The 22,045-nt window shown below is 54.0% G+C and overlaps 1 protein-coding gene across 3 annotated transcripts in view; it reads right to left on the reverse strand.

Moving 5' to 3' along the window:
* The window catches only part of LOC137311979 (CUGBP Elav-like family member 1), a 128,626-nt gene that overhangs the window by 16,046 nt on the left and 90,535 nt on the right, over positions 1–22,045 (reverse strand). For all 3 annotated transcript variants that reach the window (XM_067978791.1, XM_067978788.1, XM_067978789.1), the window contains one exon: positions 722–909. In XM_067978791.1, coding sequence (XP_067834892.1) covers positions 722–899 — 178 coding nt within the window. In that variant the 5' untranslated portion in view covers positions 900–909. The remainder of the gene's footprint in view (positions 1–721; positions 910–22,045) is intronic.

Raw genomic sequence — 22,045 nt, forward strand, 5'->3', positions numbered from 1 at the left:
GTAGCAGGGCTCCATTTGACACTCAGCCCCCCACCGCATTACCATGAGGGGACCCTGTCCCTGTGACTCGGTCTCAACTCCCTCCACACACACCAGCAGGCTGCAGCACCACTCATTCTGCAATGACCGTGGGGGCCCAGGACTCCCACAGACCTGGGGAGGGGGGCCCTGGGATCCCAGACACAGACCGGGGGAGGGGGGGCCCTGGGATCCCAGACACAGACCGGGGGAGGGGGGGCCCTGGGATCCCAGACACAGACCGGGGGAGGGGGGGCCCTGGGATCCCAGACACAGACCGGGGGAGGGGGGGCCCTGGGATCCCAGACACAGACCGGGGGAGGGGGGGCCCTGGGATCCCAGACACAGACCGGGGGAGGGGGGGCCCTGGGATCCCAGACACAGACCGGGGGAGGGGGGGCCCTGGGATCCCAGACACAGACCGGGGGAGGGGGGGCCCTGGGATCCCAGACACGGACCGGGGGAGGGGGGGCCCTGGGATCCCAGACACGGACCGGGGGAGGGGGGGCCCTGGGATCCCAGACACAGATTTGGGGGGCGTTCTGTAAGCAGCTCTATAACTTGTTTGAGCAAGAGCACAGCGGCTGAACCTTTATAAAACACACAACCCAAGTTGTAATTGAAAATTATTGAAGACTACCCTAAGATTGGTGTTTGCAGCCTCTAACTGAAGGTGAGGTGCATCAGAGATGGGCGAGCTCACCTTTACTCTGAGGGGGGTTCTGACTTCTGTCTCGGAGCACATTGATTTCATACACTGCACCGTACTGCTCAAAGAGTTCCTTCAGTTCCTTCTCCGACCAGGACCGTGGAATCTGGCCCACAAACATCTTGATGGAGTCAATGTCAGGCTGGTCGGGGTGATCCAGAGACCCGTTCATCTTCTTCGATCTGTGCAAAGGAGAAACGGCAATAAAATCAAAAACCAGAGATTGAGGCAGGGGTAGAGGAAGCATAGGGAAAGGGTCAGGCCCAAGGTTCAGAGGGCGCGGGGGGGGGCCGATTCCTAGTCTATCTCCCCGCTTTACCCAGGATAACCACGACTGGCTCAACAATCTTAATGAAGATCTTCTGGAAGTTTAGGTAGACCACGTCCTAGGACTGCCCTAGATAACCTACCTCTAAACTAACTGGAGGAGTTTGGCCTGGCAGGGCCTGTCCTTGTGGAACAGTGATGGCTGCCACTGACTGGGTTACTTTCACATCACTGCTTTCTATCCTTGCTCCTAATTAATTCCAGTGTTTACTGATCAGTCTGTTATCAGAGTTTGTTCTGCTGCCATTTTTGATAACAGGATCCAGGATGGCTCCTTTCCAATGGGGTGGGACTTCCGACTTTGATGGGGAATTGTGTCAATTTTGTCTCTTGTCTCTCAGCAGCTTCAAGTACAGACCATCTGGCCCTGGGGAGTTACTGCCCATTTAGGGCCGCTATTCAGAGTCACAACCGCCTGTGATGGGTACCTTGCTGTTAGTGTGTTCTTTATTCTTCAAGGGCGTCATCATTCAGTATCTCCCGCTATCATAGTATCACAGTCGGTACAGCACAGGAGGAGGCCATTCAGCCCATCATGCCTGTGCCAGCTCTTTTAGCTATCCAATTAGTCCCACTCCCTGCTCTTTCCCCATAGCCCTGTAATTTTTTCCCTTCAAATATTTATCCAATTCCCTTTTAAAAGTTACTACTGAATCTGCTTCCACCACCCTTTCACGCAGTGCCCTTTGTGGAGCAGGCTCGAGGGGCCGCATGGCCTACTGCTCCTATTTCTTACATAGTGCATTCCAGATCATTACAACTCGCTCTGTAAAAAAAAAAATTCCTCATCTCCCCTCTGGTTCTTTTGCCAATCACCTTAAATCTGTGTCCTCTGGTTACCGACCCTTCTGCCACTGGAAACAGTTTCTCCTTATTTACTCTGTCAAAACCCTTCATGATTTTGAACACCTCGATCAAATCTCCCCTTAACCTTCTCCGTTCTAAGGAGAACATTCCCAGCTTCTCCAGTCTATCCACGGAACTGAAGTCCCTCATCCCTGGAATCATTCCAGTAAATCTCTTCTGCACCCTCTCTAAGGTCTTCACATCCTTCCTAAAGTGTGATGCCCAGAATTGAACCCAATACTCCAGCTGAGGCCTGACCAGTGTTCTATAAAGGTTTAGCATAACTTCCTTGTTTTTGTACTCTGTGCCTCTATTAATAAAGCCCAGGATCCTGTATGGTTTTTTAACAGCCTTTTCAACCTGTCCTGAAACCTTCAAAGATTTGTGTACATAACCCCCAGGTCCCCCTGTTCCTGTACCCTCTGTAAAATTGTACCCTTTAGTTTATATTGCCTTTCCTCATTCTTCCTACCAAAATGTATCACTTCACACTTCTCTGTTAAATTTCATCTGCCACGTGTCCACCCATTTCACCAGTCTGTCTCTGTTACTATCCTCCACATTATTTATTACATTTCCAAGTTTCGTGTCATCTGCAAACTTTGAAATTATACCACGTTATACTCAAGTCCAGTTCATTAATATATATATATATATATATAATTAAAAGAGCAGTGATCCTGATACTAACCCCTGGGGGACACCACTGTATACTTCCCTCCAGTCTGAAAAACAACCGTTCACCACGACTCTCTGCTTTCTGTCCCCTAGACAATTTCATATCCACACTGACACTGTCCCTTTAATCCCATGGGCTTTAATTTTGCTAACAAGTCTATTATTTGGCACTTTATCAAATGCCTTTTGAAAGTCCATATACACAACATCAACCACACTACCCTCATCAACCCTCTCTGTTACATCAAAGAACTCAATCAAGTTCGTCAAACACAATTTTCCTTTAACAAATCCGTGCTGACTTTCATTTATTAGCCCAGACTTTTCCGAGTGCCAATAATTTTGTCCCGGATTATTGTCTCAAAGTTTTCCCACCGCCAATGTTAGACTGACTGGCCTGTAATTGCCGATTTCATCACTCTCCCCTTTTTTTGAACAGGGGTGTAACATAGTTAGTTCATTCTTAGTTTTACCTCGTTAGCCTGCTCTGAGAACCCGCTCACTATTAGAAATCAGAGGAATTTCTTCCTGATATTGTGTGCCTTCCACTGGTGTAGGAAAGGTAAACCTGATACAGGATACTCCTCCAGTCACAGCCAGCTGGTGCTGAAGCTCAGCATTCCTCCGCTCCAGTGACACCTCTCTCGTTGTACCCGCATGCTCCCCATGGATACCCCACATCCTGCAGACCGCGCAGGGACACAAAACAAGCCTGGCTCTTGATCCCATTTCCACACTCCCAGGATGTCCCTAGTGGAGCTGCAATGGCAGTCTGGATAAAGCTGTAGACTCCAATTCACTCCGTTCTTCTGTCTGGAGATTTGTAAGTGGATTGTGATTAACAAACAGGCCTGTCCCTTGTCTGTTTTGAGATATTGTACAGTAATACACACAGAGGTGCTCCAAACAGAGTCTCCGACATCGAGCAGCCCATATTGAAGACATCAGCTAAGGGAACAGCACAGCTCCCTGGCTCACAATCGGTTACAACAGGTATCCCCATTTGGTATATCGTATTGTTGGCATCAAGCCCTACCAAAATAAACTGCATTGATCAGAAAACCATCCTGTCACCTCATTCTTTCTGTTTTAAAATGACTCGGGCCCAGCTCATGGCAAACGTCGCTGAAAACAGGTCACACAGCATATAAACATGTAACGCTGCCCTGGCTGTCTGAGGGTGTACACCCCAACAATTCTGTTCACTTGATAACCTGCCTCATCATTCCTTCTTGTGAAAGCTCCACTATCTTTAAACATGGCCAAAGGAGAGATCAAAAACAATCCTGCCCTTTAAGCTGCAGCCGTGAATTTCCACACAACTTCAGGTGAGATCTGTACACCTTACCTCATCTGTCGATCACCTATATTGTTTAGCACTTGAAACAATCCAGATCCTGAGATCAAAGATGGTGTTTGGGAGAATCAGGATTCCATGACACCATGAGGTCTCAACTTATTGCAAAGTCACCTCTGGTATCAACAGGACAGCCTGCAGCAAGTCCTTCCCAGAAAAACTTTAGATCCCAGCATGTTTAGCATGGATAAAGGATTGGTTAGCCAACAGGAAACAGAGAGTAGGTATAAATGGGTCATTTTCAGGTTGGCAAGATGTAACGAGTGGAGTGCCACAGGGATCAGTGCTGGGGCCTCAACTATTTACAATCTATATCAATGACTTGGATGAAGGGACCGAATGTATGGTTGCTAGATTTGCTGATGACACAAAGGCAGGTAGGAAAGTAAGTTGTGAAGAGGACATAAAGAGTCTGCAAAGGGATAGAGATAGGGTAAGTGAGTGGGCAAAAATTTGGCAGATGGAGTATAATGTGGGAAAATGTGAACTTGTCCACTTTTGGCAGGAGGAATAGAAAAGCAGTATATTATTTAAATGGAGAGAGATTGCAGAACTCTGAGGTACAGAGGGATCTGGGTGTCCTAGTACATGAATCACAAAAAGTTAGTATGCAGGTACAGCAAGTGATTAGGAAGGCAAATGGAATGTTCTCATTTATTGCAAGGGGAATGGAATATAAAAGTCGAGATGTTTTGCTACAGTTGTACAGGGCATTGGTGAGACCACATCTAGAATACTGTGTGCAGCTTTGGTCTCCTTATTTAAGAAAGGACATAATTGCTTTAGAGGCAGTTCAGAGAAGGTTCACTCGGCTGATTCCTGGGATGAGGGGGTTATCTCATGAGGAAAGGTTGGACAAGTTGGGCCTGTATACACTGGAGTTTAGAAGAATGAGAGGTGATCTTATTGAAACATATAAGATCCTGAGGGGACTGGAAGGGGTAGATGGTGAGAGGATGTTTCCCCTTGTGGGAGAGACTAGAACTAGGGGCCAAAGTTTAAAAATAAGGGGTCTTCCATTTAAGATGGAGATGAGGAGAAATTTTTTCTCTCTGAGGGTCATGAGTCTGTGGAACTCCCTTCCCCAGAGAGCGGTGGAGGCAGGGTCACTGAATATTTTTAAGGCTGAGTTGGATAGATTCCTGATTAACAAGGGAGTCAAAGGTTATAGTAGAAAGACGGGAAAGTAGGGTTGAGGTCACAATCAGATCAGCTATGATCTTATCAAATGGCAGAGCAGGCTCGAGGGGCCGAATGGCCGACTCCTGCTCTTAATTCGTATGTTCTTACACGTTTCTTATTCTAGGTTTCCACTCTCTGACCCCAGATAGTAGTACAGACTCGAGTGGGTCTCCATTCTCTGACCCCAGATAGTACTACAGACTCGGGTGGGTCTCCACTCTCTGACCCCAGATAGTAGTACAGACTCGGGTGGGTCTCCACTCTCTGACCCCAGATAGTAGTACAGACTCGGGTGGGTCTCCACTCTCTGACCCCAGATAGTAGTACAGACTCGAGTGGGTCTCCAGTCTCTGACCCGAGTGGGTCTCCAGTCTCTGACCCGAGTGGGTCTCCAGTCTCTGACCCGAGTGGGTCTCCAGTCTCTGACCCGAGTGGGTCTCCAGTCTCTGACCCCAGATAGTACTACAGACTCGGGTGGGTCTCCAGTCTCTGACCCCAGATAGTAGTACAGACTCGAGTGGGTCTCCAGTCTCTGACCCCAGATAGTAGTACAGACTCGGGTGGGTCTCCACTCTCTGACCCCAGATAGTACTACAGACTCAAGTGGGTCTCCAGTCTCTGACCCCAGATAGTACTACAGACTCGGGTGGGTCTCCAGTCTCTGACCCCAGATAGTACTACAGACTCGAGTGGGTCTCCAGTCTCTGACCCCAGATAGTAGTACAGACTCGGGTGGGTCTCCACTCTCTGACCCCAGATAGTAGTACAGACTCGGGTGGGTCTCCACTCTCTGACCCCAGATAGTAGTACAGACTCGAGTGGGTCTCCAGTCTCTGACCCCAGATAGTAGTACAGACTCGGGTGGGTCTCCACTCTCTGACCCCAGATAGTACTACAGACTCGGGTGGGTCTTGAGTCTCTGACCCCAGATAGTACTACAGACTCGGGTGGGTCTCCAGTCTCTGACCCCAGATAGTACTACAGACTCGGGTGGGTCTCCACTCTCTGACCCCAGATAGTACTACAGACTCGAGTGGGTCTCCAATCTCTGACCCCAGATAATACTACAGACTCGAGTGGGTCTCCACTCTGACCCCAGATAGTACTACAGACTCGGGTGGGTCTCCACTCTCTGACCCCAGATAGTAGTACAGACTCGAGTGGGTCTCCACTCTCTGACCCCAGATAGTACTACAGACTCGAGTGGGTCTCCAATCTCTGACCCCAGATAATACTACAGACTCGAGTGGGTCTCCACTCTGACCCCAGATAGTACTACAGACTCGGGTGGGTCTCCACTCTCTGACCCCAGATAGTACTACAGACTCGAGTGGGTCTCCACTCTCTGACCCCAGATAGTACTACAGACTCGGGTGGGTCTCCAGTCTCTGACCCCAGATAGTAGTACAGACTCGAGTGGGTCTCCACTCTCTGACCCCAGATAGTAGTACAGACTCGAGTGGGTCTCCACTCTCTGACCCCAGATAGTACTACAGACTCGAGTGGGTCTCCACTCTCTGACCCCAGATAGTACTACAGACTCGAGTGGGTCTCCAATCTCTGACCCCAGATAATACTACAGACTCGGGTGGGTCTCCACTCTCTGACCCCAGATAGTACTACAGACTCGGGTGGGTCTCCAGTCTCTGACCCCAGATAGTAGTACAGACTCGAGTGGGTCTCCACTCTCTGACCCCAGATAGTAGTACAGACTCGAGTGGGTCTCCACTCTCTGACCCCAGATAGTACTACAGACTCGGGTGGGTCTCCACTCTCTGACCCCAGATAGTAGTACAGACTCGAGTGGGTCTCCACTCTCTGACCCCAGATAGTAGTACAGACTCGAGTGGGTCTCCACTCTCTGACCCCAGATAGTAGTACAGACTCGGGTGGGTCTCCACTCTCTGACCCCAGATAGTACTACAGACTCGGGTGGGTCTCCACTCTCTGACCCCAGATAGTAGTACAGACTCGGGTGGGTCTCCACTCTCTGACCCCAGATAGTAGTACAGACTCGGGTGGGTCTCCAGTCTCTGACCTCTGCATACAGTGAAACTGATGTGGGGCCTTGTGGTCACATAAGAACAGGAGAAGGCCATTCAGCCCCTCGAGCCTGTTCCACCATTCAATTAGGTCACGGCTGATCTGTATCTTAACTCCATTTCCCCGCCTTTGTTCCAGATCCCTTAATCCCCTCACCCAACAAAAATCAATCAATCTCAGTCTTGACATTGACCCCCAGTCTCAACAGCTTTTTGGGGGAGAGAGTTCCAGATTTCCACTCCCCTTTGTGTGAAGTGCTCCCTCACATCACCCCTGAACGGCCCAGCTCTAATTTTAAGGTTCTGCCCCCTTGTTCTGGACTCCCCCCACCAGAGGAAATAGTTTCTCTCTATCCATCCGATCAAATCCTTTAATCATCTTAAACACCTCAATTAGATCACCCCTTAATCTTCTATATTCGAGGGAATACAAGCCTAGTCTGTGCAACCTGTCTGCGTAATTTAACCCTTTTAGCCCCGGTATCATTCCTGAATCTGCACTGCACCCCCTCCGATGCCCATATATCCTTCCTGAGGTGCGGTGCCCAGAACTGAACACAATACTCCAGGTGGGGTCTAACCAGAGCTCTGTACAGCTGGAACATCACTCCCCCCCCCCCTTAGTATTCCAGCCCCCTGAGAGAAAGGACAACATTCCATTACTCTTTTTCATTATTTTGTGTACCTGTCCTCGAGCTTTTAGTGATTTCTCTACTTGGCCCCCACGTCTCTCTGCTCCTGCACAGTTCCTGGCTTCTCACCATTTCGAAAATACTCTGATTTATCTTTCCTGGATCCAAAGTGGGTGACCTCAGACTTCCCCACATTGAACTCCATCTGCCCCAGATTTGCCCACTCACTGAATCTATCAATGTCCCATTGCAACCTTCTGCTCCCATCTGTAATATTTACTGTGCCACCTAACCTGGTGTCATCAGTAAACCTGGATACAGGGCACCCTATTCCTTCATCCAGTCACTTATAAATATAGTGAAAAGCTGAGATCCCTGGGGGACACCACGAATCATATCCTGCCAATTGGAGTACATGCCCATTATCCCTACTCTGTCCCCCATCTACTAACCAATTACTGACCAAGTCAATAGGTTGCCTCCAATTCCATGCGTTGTCCTTTTTGTGAACAGTCTCTTAAGTGGAACCTCGTCGAATGCCTTCTGTGAAACTGACCCGGGGGGCCCTCTGGACACACGGTGAAACTGACCCGGGGGGCCCTCTGGACACACGGTGAAACTGACCCGGGGGGCCCTCTGGACACACGGTGAAACTGACCCGGGGGGCCCTCTGGACACACGGTGAAACTGACCCGGGGGGCCCTCTGGACACACGGTGAAACTGACCCGGGGGGCCCTCTGGACACACGGTGAAACTGACCCGGGGGGCCCTCTGGACACACGGTGAAACTGACCCGGGGGGCCCTCTGGACACACGGTGAAACTGACCCGGGGGGCCCTCTGGACACACGGTGAAACTGACCCGGGGGGCCCTCTGGACACACGGTGAAACTGACCCGGGGGGCCCTCTGGACACACGGTGAAACTGACCCGGGGGGCCCTCTGGACACACGGTGAAACTGACCCGGGGGGCCCTCTGGACACACGGTGAAACTGACCCGGGGGGCCCTCTGGACACACGGTGAAACTGACCCGGGGGGCCCTCTGGACACACGGTGAAACTGACCCGGGGGGCCCTCTGGACACACGGTGAAACTGACCTGAGCTCCTTTGGATGTGCAGTGAAACTGACCCGGGCTCCTTCGGACACCTGAACTGAAACAGGCACTGCACTGGCAGTGGGAGCCTGTAGTCGAGTCACATCAATTAGATACATGACCTCAATTCTAAATACAAGTGTCAAACTAGAGCTCAGTCAGCCCTGCAGTGATTCCACCTCCTTAACCTGCATGGGTTTATCGAGCTCGAACTATAACCCCAGCCCATTTCCAGATTCAGAACTTGTAGTTAATGTGGTTCCTTGTCCACTCGTGTACAGGTACTGGCTGCTACACCAGACCAGTACTCCCCTCCCTCCCTCCTGCCCCTGTCCACACCTCCCAGATTGCAGCCCTTTACACCCTTCGATGAACCAAGCCTGCTGGCTTCCGACCAAACATGTAGAATGTACACCGCTGCCACTGCAGGCTCTCGTGTCTCCTGGACATGCTCGTGGCCTTCCTCTCCTCGAGGCTGGACATCATCTCTCATGCCAATGGCCACACACACTGGCTTCCTCCGGGAACCCATCCCAGCTGCTCTCCTGAAACCGACCCAATCCACTGCAGTCCTTGGAGGTCAACCTCAGCTTTCCTTCCCATTCCCCGCACCACCCCTGGACCTATTGGATCCCCACAGTCAATCTCCCACCCTCCCTACCACTGCTTCTGTTCTCTCATGAACACCAGCATCCCTCACTCATGGAAACTTTAGCTGCCTCACCAATAACACCACCTCAGGGGCACAGTGTGACACTTGTCTCCTGGACCCCACCTTGGCCAACTCTCCATGCTCACCCCACGCACTTATTCTTCAAAGAGCTAACTCACTACCTTTCCTCTAAAATCCTCATTGATTACCATCCCTGGAGCTTTCCTTGCTGAAAACTCTTCCCTTTTGTCCTCAGACAACTCAGCCTATCTTCAATCGTGGACACATGGACTCACTCTGATTCCTTCGCTCACCATTCTTCCCTCAATCTCACACTTCACTGGAATGCTTGCACCCACCTCCATGCTCATCCCCTGACCTTGCTCCCACAAGGTCAGGATCACCAACAGGACCATCTCTCATGACGTCATCTCTTCACCCTGCACACATCCCCCTGCCCACCCCATTCCTTCACCCAAAAATACCTCCAACTCCTTCCCCATCAATCAGTCTCTCAACTCGCACTCTTCTGGCCCAACACCTAAACTTCCATTGGCCTTTCCAATCTTCCATACCCTTGAACCCCACCCCCACCTCTTTAATCTTCAATCCACGATTGACAGACTAGAGCACATGTAGCTTTTATTCCTCCCCCCACCCCCGGTCTGGCCAAATCCCATTAGTCCAGGTTGATCCTGGAGGGCAATATCAAGCCAAACTCCTCTTTGCCATCACTAACTACTCTTGGCTTTGTGTTCTAGATGTGAGGAGCTCCTGGGCTTCTTAGTTTCCACAATTGCTCTGCTCCCTTCTTGCCCCAAACCCACACCGCTCCCAAGCCTCCGCTCATCTAGTGGCCAGCCCCTTTGTCTTTTCCAGTTTCTCCATCTCCCTCTAGCCCTCAGACCTCTTCCTCCTGGCCCCTTGACCCCCTTCCAAAGCAGATGCTGCTTACCTCCCTGCTCACCTATACGGCCAACCTCTCTCTTTCTTAAGGCACTGCTCCCATCATCGTTCCTAGCTTTAAAAAGTCCACCTATGGTCTCTCTACCTTGATAAGCTGTATGCCCACCCTTCTCTTTCTTTCCAAGGTCCTTGAACATGTCACTGCCACTCTGCTAACTGCTCCTGCTTCGAATATCTCCAATTTGGTTTCCAGCAGCACCTGGCTGAAGTGACCAATGAAAGCAACTGTAGTTCCCTCGCTCTTATCACCTTCCATCTCTCTGCCACCTTTGACCTTACTGACCACTCAATTCTGCTCCTCCACCCTTGATTCTCTCATTCATTATTTACTTGCTATCTTTGTACATGACATCCACACATGTACCTGAGTAGTGCCACTGCTGAAGTGCAAAGTGGTGACAGCAATTCAAGTGAGGCAATCCCAAGGACCTTGGTGAGACTACACCTGGAGTACTGTGTACAGTTTCAGTCTCCTTACCGAAGGAAGTATATAATTGCCTTAGAGGCGGTGCAACGAAGGGTTAGGGTTGGGGTAAGGTTCACTAGATTGATTCCTGGGATGAGAGGGTTGTCCTATGAGGAGAGATTGAGTAGAATGGGCCAATACTCTCCAGAGTTTAGAAGAATGAGAGGTGATCTCATTGAAACATACAAGATTCTGAGGGGGCTTGACAGGGTAGATGCTGAGAGGATGTTTCCCCTGGCTGGAGAGTCTCGAACTAGGGGACGTAGTCTCAGGATAAGGGGTCGGACATTTTGGACTCAGGGTTGTGAATCTTTGGAATTCTCTACCCCAGAGGGCTGTGGATGCTCAGTCGTTGAGTATATTCAAGGCTGAGATCGATAGATTTTTGGACTCTAGCGGAATCAAGGGATATGGGGATTGGGCGGGAAAGTGGAGTTGAGGTCAAAGATCAGCCATGATCTTACGGAATGGTGAAGCAGGCTCGAGGGGCCAAATGGCTTACTCCTGCTCCTATTTCTTATGTTCTCACAGCAACCGTAGGTGAACCCAGAGGCCAGGTCGTGTGCCAGGTCTTATTGTGAACCCGTCTTTTCACCATGCAGGGGCACTGATCCACTCTACGGCTGGTGAAGAAACACTGACTTGGGATGGCAGCTGCTGGAAGGCCTTCCCTGGAGAAAAAGTGCCAGTACAACCCAGGGCTTGATGCCCATGATTGGGCCGCTCTTTCTGAAGCTCCGCACCGCCAACAGGTCACAGTGTGAGCCCATACCATGGCATCGCACTCACATTCTACAGCACTTCGTGCTCATCCACCCTGCTGCTGGTCAGAAGCTCCTGGGATCCTGCCTCACGGGTAGCTCTCTCCCTCCTGAGTCACAAGGTCATGGCTTCAAGTCTCATTCCAACAACTTGAACACATAATCCAGGCTGACACTCACGTGCAGAAGTGAGGGAGCACTGCACTGTCGGAGGGTCAGTACTGAGGGAGCGCTGCACTGTCGGAGGGTCAGTACTGAGGGAGTGCTGTACTGTCGGAGGGTCAGTACTGAGGGAGCACTGCACTGTCGGAGGGTCAGTACTGAGGGAGCGCTGCACTGTCGGAGGGTCAGTACTGAGGGAGCACTGCACTGTCGGAGGGTCAGTACTGAGGGAGCGCTGCACCGTCGGAGGGTCAGTATTGAGGGAGTGCCGCACTGTCGGAGGGTCAGTACTGAGGGAGCGCTGCACTGTCGGAGGGTCAGTACTGAGGGAGCGCTGCACTGTCGGAGGGTCAGTACTGGGGGAGCGCTGCACTGTCGGAGGGTCAGTACTGAGGGAGAGCTGCACTGTGGGAGAGTCAGTACTGGGGGAGCGCTGCACTGTCGGAGGGTCAGTACTGAGGGAGCGATGCACTGTGGGAGGGTCAGTACTGAGGGAGCGCCGCACTGTCGGAGCGTCAGTACTGAGGGAGCGCTGCACTGTCGGAGGGTCAGTACTGAGGGAGCGCTGCACTGTCGGAGGGTCAGTACTGGGGGAGTGCTGCACTGTCGGAGGGTCAGTACTGAGGGAGTGCTGCACTGTGGGAGGGTCAGTACTGAGGGAGCGCCGCACTGTCGGAGCGTCAGTACTGAGGGAGCGCTGCACTGTCGGAGGGTCAGTACTGAGGGAGCGCTGCACTGTCGGAGGGTCAGTACTGGGGGAGTGCTGCACTGTTGGAGGGTCAGTACTGAGGGAGCGCTGCACTGTCGGAGGGTCAGTACTGAGGGAGCGATGCACTGTGGGAGGGTCAGTACTGAGGGAGCGCTGCACTGTCGGAGGGTCAGTACTGAGGGAGCGCTGCACTGTCGGAGGGTCAGTACTGAGGGAGCGCTGCACTGTCGGAGGGTCAGTACTGAGGGAGCGCTGCACTGTCGGAGGGTCAGTACTGAGGGAGTGCTGCACTGTCGGAGGGTCAGTACTGAGGGAGCGCTGTACTGTCGGAGGGTCAGTACTGAGGGAGCGATGCACTGTGGGAGGGTCAGTACTGAGGGAGTGCTGCACTGTTGGAGGGACAGAACTGAGGGAGCTCTGCACTGTGGGAGGGTCAGTACTGAGGGAGTGCTGCACCGTCGGAGGGACGGTCTTTCAGATGAAGTGTAAAATCGAGACCCTGTCTGCCCCCTCACATATGGCACACGGCCACACGGTAGCGAATATAGGGATAGGGGGATAGAGCAGATGAATGTGTGACTGCAGAGATGGTGCAGGAGGGAGGGGTTTAGATTCCTGGGGCTTTGGGACCAGTTCAGGCGGAGGTGGGACCTGTACAGGCCGGACGGGTTGCACCTCAACTGAGCTGGGCGGTTCGCTCGTGGGGGGAGGGTTTAAACTGATTTGGCAGGGTGATGGGCACCAGGATGTGGCATTGGAAAGGAGAAACATGGGGCACAAAGGAATGGGAGAGACAGATAGCACTAGAATAAGAAATAGTACAGTATTAGGTGGGACCAGACTAAGAGAGAGTACAAGAAAGTCTAAGACTGGTTTACAGTGCATGTGTGTAAACGCACGAAGTGTGGTAAATAAGGTCAGTGAGCTGCAGGCACAAATAGTCACACGGGAATACGATGTCGTGGTGATAACGGAGACCGGGCTCAAAAAAGGGCAGGATTGGGTACTAAACATTCCTGGATACAAGGTATTCAGGAAAGATAGGGAAGGAAAGAAAGGAGAGTGGGTGGCAGTATTGATTAAAGAGAATATTGCTGTACTGGAGAGAGAGGATGTCCTCGAGGGGTAAAGGACAGAATCTATTTGGGTTGGAGTTAAGAAATAAAAGAGGTGCCATTACACTACTGGGTGTATTCTTTGGCCACCAACTAATGGGAAGGATATAGAGGAGCAAATTTGCGGGGAAATTACAGAGAGGTGCAAGAACTATAGAGTAGGGGGCCTTCAACTATCCGAATATAGACTGGGATAAAAATATAAGGGGCAAAGAGGGAGAGGAATTTTTGAAATGTGTTCAGGAGAACTTTCTTGATCAGTACGTTTCCAGCCCAGTGAGGAAGGAGGCATTGCTGGACTTGGTTCTGGGGAATGAGGTGGGCCAAGTGGAGCAAGTGTCATTGGGGGAACATTTCGAGAACAGCGATCATAGTATCATAAGATTTAGAATAGCCATGGAAAGGGCCACAGACCACTCTAAAGTAAAAATACTCAATTGGAGGAGGGCCAATTTCAATGGGATGAGAACAGATCTGGCCCGGGTGAACTGGAATCAAAGATTGGCAGGCAAAACCGTAATTGAACAATTAAAGAGGAGATGGTTCGGGTACAGTCTGGGCACATTCCCATGAGGGAGAAAAGTAGGGCAACTAAAGCCAGAGCTCTCTGGATGACAAAAGAGATAGAGAGTAAGATGAAATGGAAAAAAGGGGCGTATGACAGATGTCAGGTTGATAATACAAGTGAGAACCAGACAGAATATAGAAAGGTCAGAGAGGAAGTGAAAAAGGAAATTAGAGAGTATGAGAATAGACTGGCGGCCAACATAAAAGGGAATCCAGAAGTCTTCGACAGGCACGTAAACAGTAAGAGGAGGGGCAGGGCCGATTAGGGACCATAAAGGAGATCTACTCATGGAGGCAGAGGGGATGGCTGAGGTACTAAATGAGTACTTTGCATCTGTCTTTACCAAGGAAGAAGATGCTGCCAGAGTCTCAGTAAAGGAAGATATAGTTGAGATACTGGATGGGCTAAAAATTGATAAAGAGGAGGTACTAGAAAGGCTAGCTGTACTTCAAGTAGATAAGTCACCCGGTCCAGATGGGATGCATCCTAGGTTGTTGAGGGAAGTAAGGGTGGAAATCGCAGAGGTGCTGGCCATAATCTTCCAAACATCCGTAGATACGGGGATGGTGCCAGAGGACTGGAGAATTGCAAACATTACACCCTTGTTCAAAAAAGGGTGCAAGGATAAACCCAGCAACTACAGGCCGGTCAGTTTAACCTCAGTGGTGGGGAAACTTTTAGAAACAATAATCCAGGACAGAATTAACAGTCACTTGGACGAGTGTGGATTGATTAGGGAAAGTCAGCATGGATTTGTTAAAGACAAATCGAGTTTATCCAACCTGATAGAGTTTTTTGATGAGGTAACAGAGAGGGTCGATGAGAGCAATGCAGTTGGTATGGTGTATATGGACTTTCAAAAGGTGTTTGATAAAGTGTCGCACAGTGGGCTTATCATCAAGAATAAAGGGGACAGTAGCAACATGGATACAGAATTGGCTAAGGGACAGGAAACAGAGAGTCGTGGTGAACGGTTGTTTTTCGGACTGGAGGGAGGTGTACAGTGGTGTTCCCCAGGGGTCGGTACTGGGACCACTGCTTTTCTTGATAAATATTGGACTTGGGTGTACAGGGCACAATTTCAAAATTTACAGATGACACAAAACTTGGAAGTGTAGTGAACAGTGAGGAGGATAGTGATAGATTTCAAGAGGATATAGACAGGCTGGTGGAATGGGCGGACACGTGGCAGATGAAATTTAACGCAGAAAAATGCAAAGTGATACATTTCGGTAGGAAGAACGGGGAGAGGCAATGTAAACTAGAGGGCACAACTCTAAAAGGGGTACAGGAACAGAGAGATCTGGGGGTATATGTGCACAAATCGTTGAAGGTGGCAGGGCAGGTTGAGGAAGTGGTTAAAAAAGCACATGGCATCCTGGGCTTTATAAATAGAGGCATAGAGTGCAAAAGCAAGGAAGTCATGATGAACCTTCATAAAACACTGATTTGGCCACAACTGGAGTATTGTGTCCAGTTCTGGGCACCGCACTTTAGGAAAGATGTGAGGCCTTCGAGAGGGTGCAGAAGAGATTTACTAGAATGATTCCAGTGATGAGGGACTTCAGTTACGTGGATAGACTGGAGACGCTGGGATTGTTCTCCTTGGAACAAAGATGGTTGCGAGGAGATTTGATCGAGGTATTCAAAATCATGAAGGGTCTAGACAGAGTAGATAGAGAGAAACTGTTCCCATTGGTGGAAGGGTCAAGGACCAGAGGACATAGATTTAAGGTGATTGGCGAAAGAATCAAAGGTGACATGAGGAAAAACTTCTTTACCCAGCGAGTGGTTGTGATCTGGAATACACTGCCCGAGGGGGTGGTGGAGGCAGATTCAATCATGGCCTTCAAAAGGGAACTGGATAAGTACTTGAAAGGAAAAAATGTGCAGGGCTACGGGGATAGGGCGAGGGAGTGGGACTAGCTGGATTGCTCTTGCACAGAGCCAGCACAGACTCGATGGTCCGAATGGCCTCCTTCCATGATTCTATGTAAAAGATCACATGGCACGAATGGAAGAACAGCAGGGGAGTTACCCGGCTACTATTTATACCTCAACAAATACCAAGCAGTTAACTGTCCAGACAGCTCAGCCATTGTCTTTGGGACTTTGCTGTATGCAAATTGGCTGCCATGTTTGCCTAGAAAAGAATCACAGCAACTTCAGAAGTAACTCGTTGGAACCTTCTGAGAGTTTTCCAGCACAGGAGGTCGTCATTTGGCCAATCACACCTGTACTCGCTCTCTCAGTCCCAAATCCTTGCCCTTCCCCATACCCATTTGAAATTTTATTTGATCAAATATTTATCCACTTCCCCTGTAAACGTCATTACAGATTCTCCTTCCTCCAGTAGTACTGAGAATTAAGCCTACATAGAAATACAAGATCTTCCTTACTTTTCAATTTGAGAAGTAGGGAGAGCCGTCGGGGCGGGGGGAGGCGGTGGGAACAGCAGCGGCGGGGCGGGGGCGGTGGGAAGAGCAGGGGCAGGGTGGGGGCGGTGGGAAGTGTCGCAGCCTGGGGGGGGGTGGGGTGTCAGAGCGGGGGGGGTCGGGGGTCGGCGAGGGTCGGAGCTGGGGGGTGGGCAGGAAAATCGGAGCGGGGGCGGGGAGGAGGGTCGGAGCGGGGGCGGGGAGGAGTGTCGGAGCGGGGGCGGGGAGGAGTGTCGGAGCGGGGGCGGGGAGGAGTGTCGGAGCGGGGGCGGGGAGGAGTGTCGGAGCGGGGTGGGGGGGGAGGAGGGTCGGAGCGGGGTGGGGGGGGGGAGGAGGGTCGGAGCGGGTGGGGAGGAGGGTCGGAGCGGGGGTGGGGAGGAGGGTCGGAGCGGGGGTGGGGAGGAGGGTCGGAGCGGGGGTGGGGAGGAGGGTCGGAGCGGGGGTGGGGAGGAGGGTCGGAGCGGGGGCGGGGAGGAGGGTCGGAGCGGGGGCGGGGAGGAGGGTCGGAGCGGGGGCGGGGAGGAGGGTCGGAGCGGGGGTGGGGGGGGGAGGAGGGTCGGAGCGGGTGGGGAGGAGGGTCGGAGCGGGGGAGGGGAGGAGGGTCGGAGCGGGGGGGGGGGAGGAGGGTCGGAGCGGGGGCGGGGAGGAGGGTCGGAGCGGGGGTGGGGAGGAGGGTCGGAGCGGGGGTGGGGAGGAGGGTCGGAGCGGGGGTGGGGAGGAGGGTCGGAGCGGGGGTGGGGAGGAGGGTCGGAGCGGGGGTGGGGAGGAGGGTCGGAGCGGGGGTGGGGGGGGGAGGAGGGTCGGAGCGGGGGTGGGGGGGGAGGAGGGTCGGAGCGGGGGCGGGGAGGAGTGTCGGAGCGGGGGCGGGGAGGAGGGTCGGAGCGGGGGTGGGGAGGAGGGTCGGAGCGGGGGTGGGGGGGGGAGGAGGGTCGGAGCGGGGGTGGGGAGGAGGGTCGGAGCGGGGTGGGGGGGGGAGGAGGGTCGGAGCGGGTGGGGAGGAGGGTCGGAGCGGGTGGGGAGGGGAGGAGGGTCGGAGCGGGGGGTGGGGAGGAGGGTCGGAGCGGGGGTGGGGAGGGGAGGAGGGTCGGAGCGGGGGTGGGGGGGGGAGGAGGGTCGGAGCGGGGGTGGGGAGGAGGGTCGGAGCGGGGGTGGGGAGGAGGGTCGGAGCGGGGGTGGGGAGGAGGGTCGGAGCGGGGGTGGGGAGGAGGGTCGGAGCGGGGGTGGGGAGGGGAGGAGGGTCGGAGCGGGGGTGGGGAGGGGAGGAGGGTCGGAGCGGGGGTGGGGAGGGGAGGAGGGTCGGAGCGGGGCGGGGAGGAGGGTCGGAGCGGGGGGGGGGGAGGAGGGTCGGAGCGGGGGCGGGGAGGAGGGTCGGAGCGGGGGGGGGGGAGGAGGGTCGGAGCGGGGGGTGGGGAGGAGGGTCGGAGCGGGGGTGGGGAGGAGGGTCGGAGCGGGGGTGGGGAGGAGGGTCGGAGCGGGGGCGGGGAGGAGGGTCGGAGCGGGGGCGGGGAGGAGGGTCGGAGCGGGGGGGGGGGGAGGAGGGTCGGAGCGGGGGTGGGGAGGAGGGTCGGAGCGGGGGGGGGGGGAGGAGGGTCGGAGCGGGGGTGGGGAGGAGGGTCGGAGCGGGGGGGGGGGAGGAGGGTCGGAGCGGGGGCGGGGAGGAGGGTCGGAGCGGGGGGGGGGGGAGGAGGGTCGGAGCGGGGGTGGGGAGGAGGGTCGGAGCGGGGGCGGGGAGGAGGGTCGGAGCGGGGGGTGGGGAGGAGGGTCGGAGCGGGGGGTGGGGAGGAGGGTCGGAGCGGGGGCGGGGAGGAGGGTCGGAGCGGGGGTGGGGAGGAGGGTCGGAGCGGGGGTGGGGAGGAGGGTCGGAGCGGGGGTGGGGAGGAGGGTCGGAGCGGGGGAGGGGAGGAGGGTCGGAGCGGGGTGGGGAGGAGGGTCGGAGCGGGGGTGGGGAGGAGGGTCGGAGCGGGGGCGGGGAGGAGGGTCAGAGCCGGGGGGGGAGGGTCAGAGCCGGGGGGGGAGGGTCAGAGCCGGGGGGGGAGGGTCAGAGCCCGGGGGGGGAGGGTCAGAGCCCGGGGGGGGGGGGAGGGGAGGGTCGGAGCGGGGGGTTGGGGGGAGGGTCGGAGCCGGGGGGGTTGGGGGGAGGGGAGGGTCGGAGCGGGGGGGTTGGGGGGAGGGTCGGAGCCGGGGGGTTGGGGGGAGGGGAGGGTCGGAGCGGGGGGGTTGGGGGGAGGGGAGGGTCGGAGCGGGGGGGTTGGGGGGAGGGGAGGGTCGGAGCGGGGGGGGGGGGGGGAGGGGAGGGTCGGAGCGGGGGGTTGTAGCCATTTGACAACAATTGGTGTGACACACCATTCGATGCACTTATACAGAGGTGACACCTCGAAGAATAACAACCACTGCTGTCATTTTACTATCAGGGATTAAAATGACGAAGGGATTCAATGGGGCAAATACAGAGACACCATCCCTCCGGTCGGGGAGTCCAGGACAAGGGGGCGGCATCTTAAATTTGGAGCCAGACCGTTCAAAAGTAAAATCAGGAAGCACTTTTTCACACAATGGCTGGTGGAAATCTGGAACTCTCTCCGTAACGGGCTGTGGATGCTGGGAGTCAGCTGGAGCTTTCATGACAGATCGATAGATTTTTATTGGGTGAGTATTAATACAGTATAGGTCATGTCAGACAGACTTTGTAACCTCGCAAAACACACAAGCACCCACACGTTCAACACTGAACCTTCTCACAGGATTATATAGAGGGACAGCACAGGAGCAGGCCATTCCAGCAGCTCATAAAACAACAGATTCCAATTTTTTTACACCCACTCCCACACCAAGTGCAGCAGGGGTTAGATACAGAGTAAAGCTCCCTCTACACTGTCCCATCAAACACTCCCAGGACAGGTACAGCACAGGTTAGATACAGAGTAAAGCTCCCTCCATACTGTCCCATCAAACACTCCCAGGGCAGGTACAGCACGGGTTAGATACAGAGTAAAGCTCCCTCTACACTGTCCCATCAAACACTCCCGGGACAGGTACAGCACGGGTTAGATACAGAGTAAAGCTCCCTCGACACTGTCCCATCAAACACTCCCAGGGCAGGTACAGCACGGGTTAGATACAGAGTAAAGCTCCCTCGACACTGTCCCATCAAACACTCCCAGGGCAGGTACAGCACAGGTTAGATACAGAGTAAAGCTCCCTCTACACTGTCCCATCAAACACTCCCAGGGCAGGTACAGCACGGGTTAGATACAGAGTAAAGCTCCCTCGACACTGTCCCATCAAACACTCCCAGGGCAGGTACAGCACAGGTTAGATACAGAGTAAAGCTCCCTCTACACTGTCCCATCAAACACTCCCAGGGCAGGTACAGCACGGGTTAGATACAGAGTAAAGCTCCCTCTACACTGTCCCATCAAACACTCCCGGGGCAGGTACAGCACGGGTTAGATACAGAGTAAACCTCCCTCTACACTGTCCCATCAAACACTCCCAGGGCAGGTACAGCACGGGTTAGATACAGAGTAAAGCTCCCTCTACACTGTCCCATCAAACACTCCCGGGGCAGGTACAGCACGGGTTAGATACAGAGTAAACCTCCCTCTACACTGTCCCATCAAACACTCCCAGGGCAGGTACAGCACGGGTTAGATACAGAGTAAAGCTCCCTCTACACTGTCCCATCAAACACTCCCGGGGCAGGTACAGCACGGGTTAGATACAGAGTAAAGCTCCCTCTACACTGTCTCATCAAACACTCCCGGGGCAGGTACAGCACGGGTTAGATACAGAGTAAAGCTCCCTCTACACTGTCCCATCAAACACACCCAGGGCAGGTACAGCACGGGTTAGATACAGAGTAAAGCTCCCTCTACACTGTCTCATCAAACACTCCCGGGGCAGGTACAGCACGGGTTAGATACAGTCACACTGTGAACACCCTCAGCAGCCCAGCTTCAATCATAAATCACTTTTTGGGCATTGCAAGAATTCACTGCATTGCACGGAGTCCATTACAAACAGTCATGTGCACCCGCTCTGAAACTCAGCTACCCTCCCCAACACCACCAAATCTCTGTCTGCTCAAATTTCTCAAGGTAAATTTGAAGGGTATAAAAAGCACTCGTACGTCTTGCACTCAAGGTGACAAACACAGACATTCAACAACAGGTAACTGCTACAAATACTGACCCAAACATAGTATTCGAAAGGCTAGCAATGAGAGCGAGAGCGGGGGCGGGGAGGGAGGGGGAGCGGGGCCCGGCACGCGCGCGAGATGGGGCCAGAGAGAGAGAGAGAGATGGGGCCAGAGAGAGAGAGAGAGAGATGGGGCCAGAGAGAGAGAGAGAGAGATGGGGCCAGAGAGAGAGAGAGAGAGAGACGGGGCCCAGAGAGAGAGAGAGACAGAGAGAGACAGAGATGGGGCCCAAAAGGGAGAGAGAGAGAGAGAGACGGGGCCCAAAAGAGAGAGAGAGAGAGAGACGGGGCCCAAAAGAGAGAGAGAGACAGGGCCCAGAGAGAGAGAGAGAGAGAGAGAGAGATGGGGCCCAAAAGAGAGAGAGAGACGGGGCCCAGAGAGAGAGAGAGAGAGACAGAGAGAGAGAGAGAGAGAGATGGGGCCCAAAAGAGAGAGAGAGAGAGAGAGAGAGAGAGAGAGACGGGGCCCAGAGAGAGAGACAGAGAGAGAGAGACGGGGCCCAGAGAGAGAAAGAGAGACGGGGCCCGAGAGAGAGAGAGAGAGAGAGAGAGACGGGGCCCAAAAGAGAGAGAGAGAGAGAGACGGGGCCCAAAAGAGAGAGAGACGGGGCCCAAAAGAGAGAGAGAGAGAGAGACGGGGCCCAAAAGAGAGAGAGAGAGAGAGACGGGGCCCAAAAGAGAGAAAGAGAGACGGGGCCCAGAGAGAGAAAGAGAGACGGGGCCCGAGAGAGAGAGAGAAAGAGAGAGAGCCCGAGCCCAAGAGAGAGAGGGAAACGGGGCCGGAGAGAGAGAGCGAGACCGAGACGGGGCCCAAGAGAGAGGGAGGGGGAGATGGGGCCGAAGAGAGAGAGAGAGAGACCGAGACTGAGACCGGGCCCAAGAGAGAGAGACGGGGAGACGGGGCCGAAGAGAGAGGGAGAGGGGGAGACGGGGCCGAAGAGAGAGAGAGGAGGAGACGGGGCCGAAGAGAGATAGAGAGAGGGGGAGGGGGCCCAAGAGAGATAGAGAGAGGGGGAGACGGGGCCCAAGAGAGAGAGAGGGGGAGACGGGGCCCAAAGAGAGAGAGAGGGGAGACGGGGCCCAAGAGAGAGAGAGGGGGAGACGGGGCCCAAGAGAGAGAGAGGGG

This window comes from Heptranchias perlo, unplaced genomic scaffold, assembly GCF_035084215.1.
Source record: "Heptranchias perlo isolate sHepPer1 unplaced genomic scaffold, sHepPer1.hap1 HAP1_SCAFFOLD_388, whole genome shotgun sequence".
NCBI lineage: Eukaryota > Metazoa > Chordata > Chondrichthyes > Hexanchiformes > Hexanchidae > Heptranchias > Heptranchias perlo.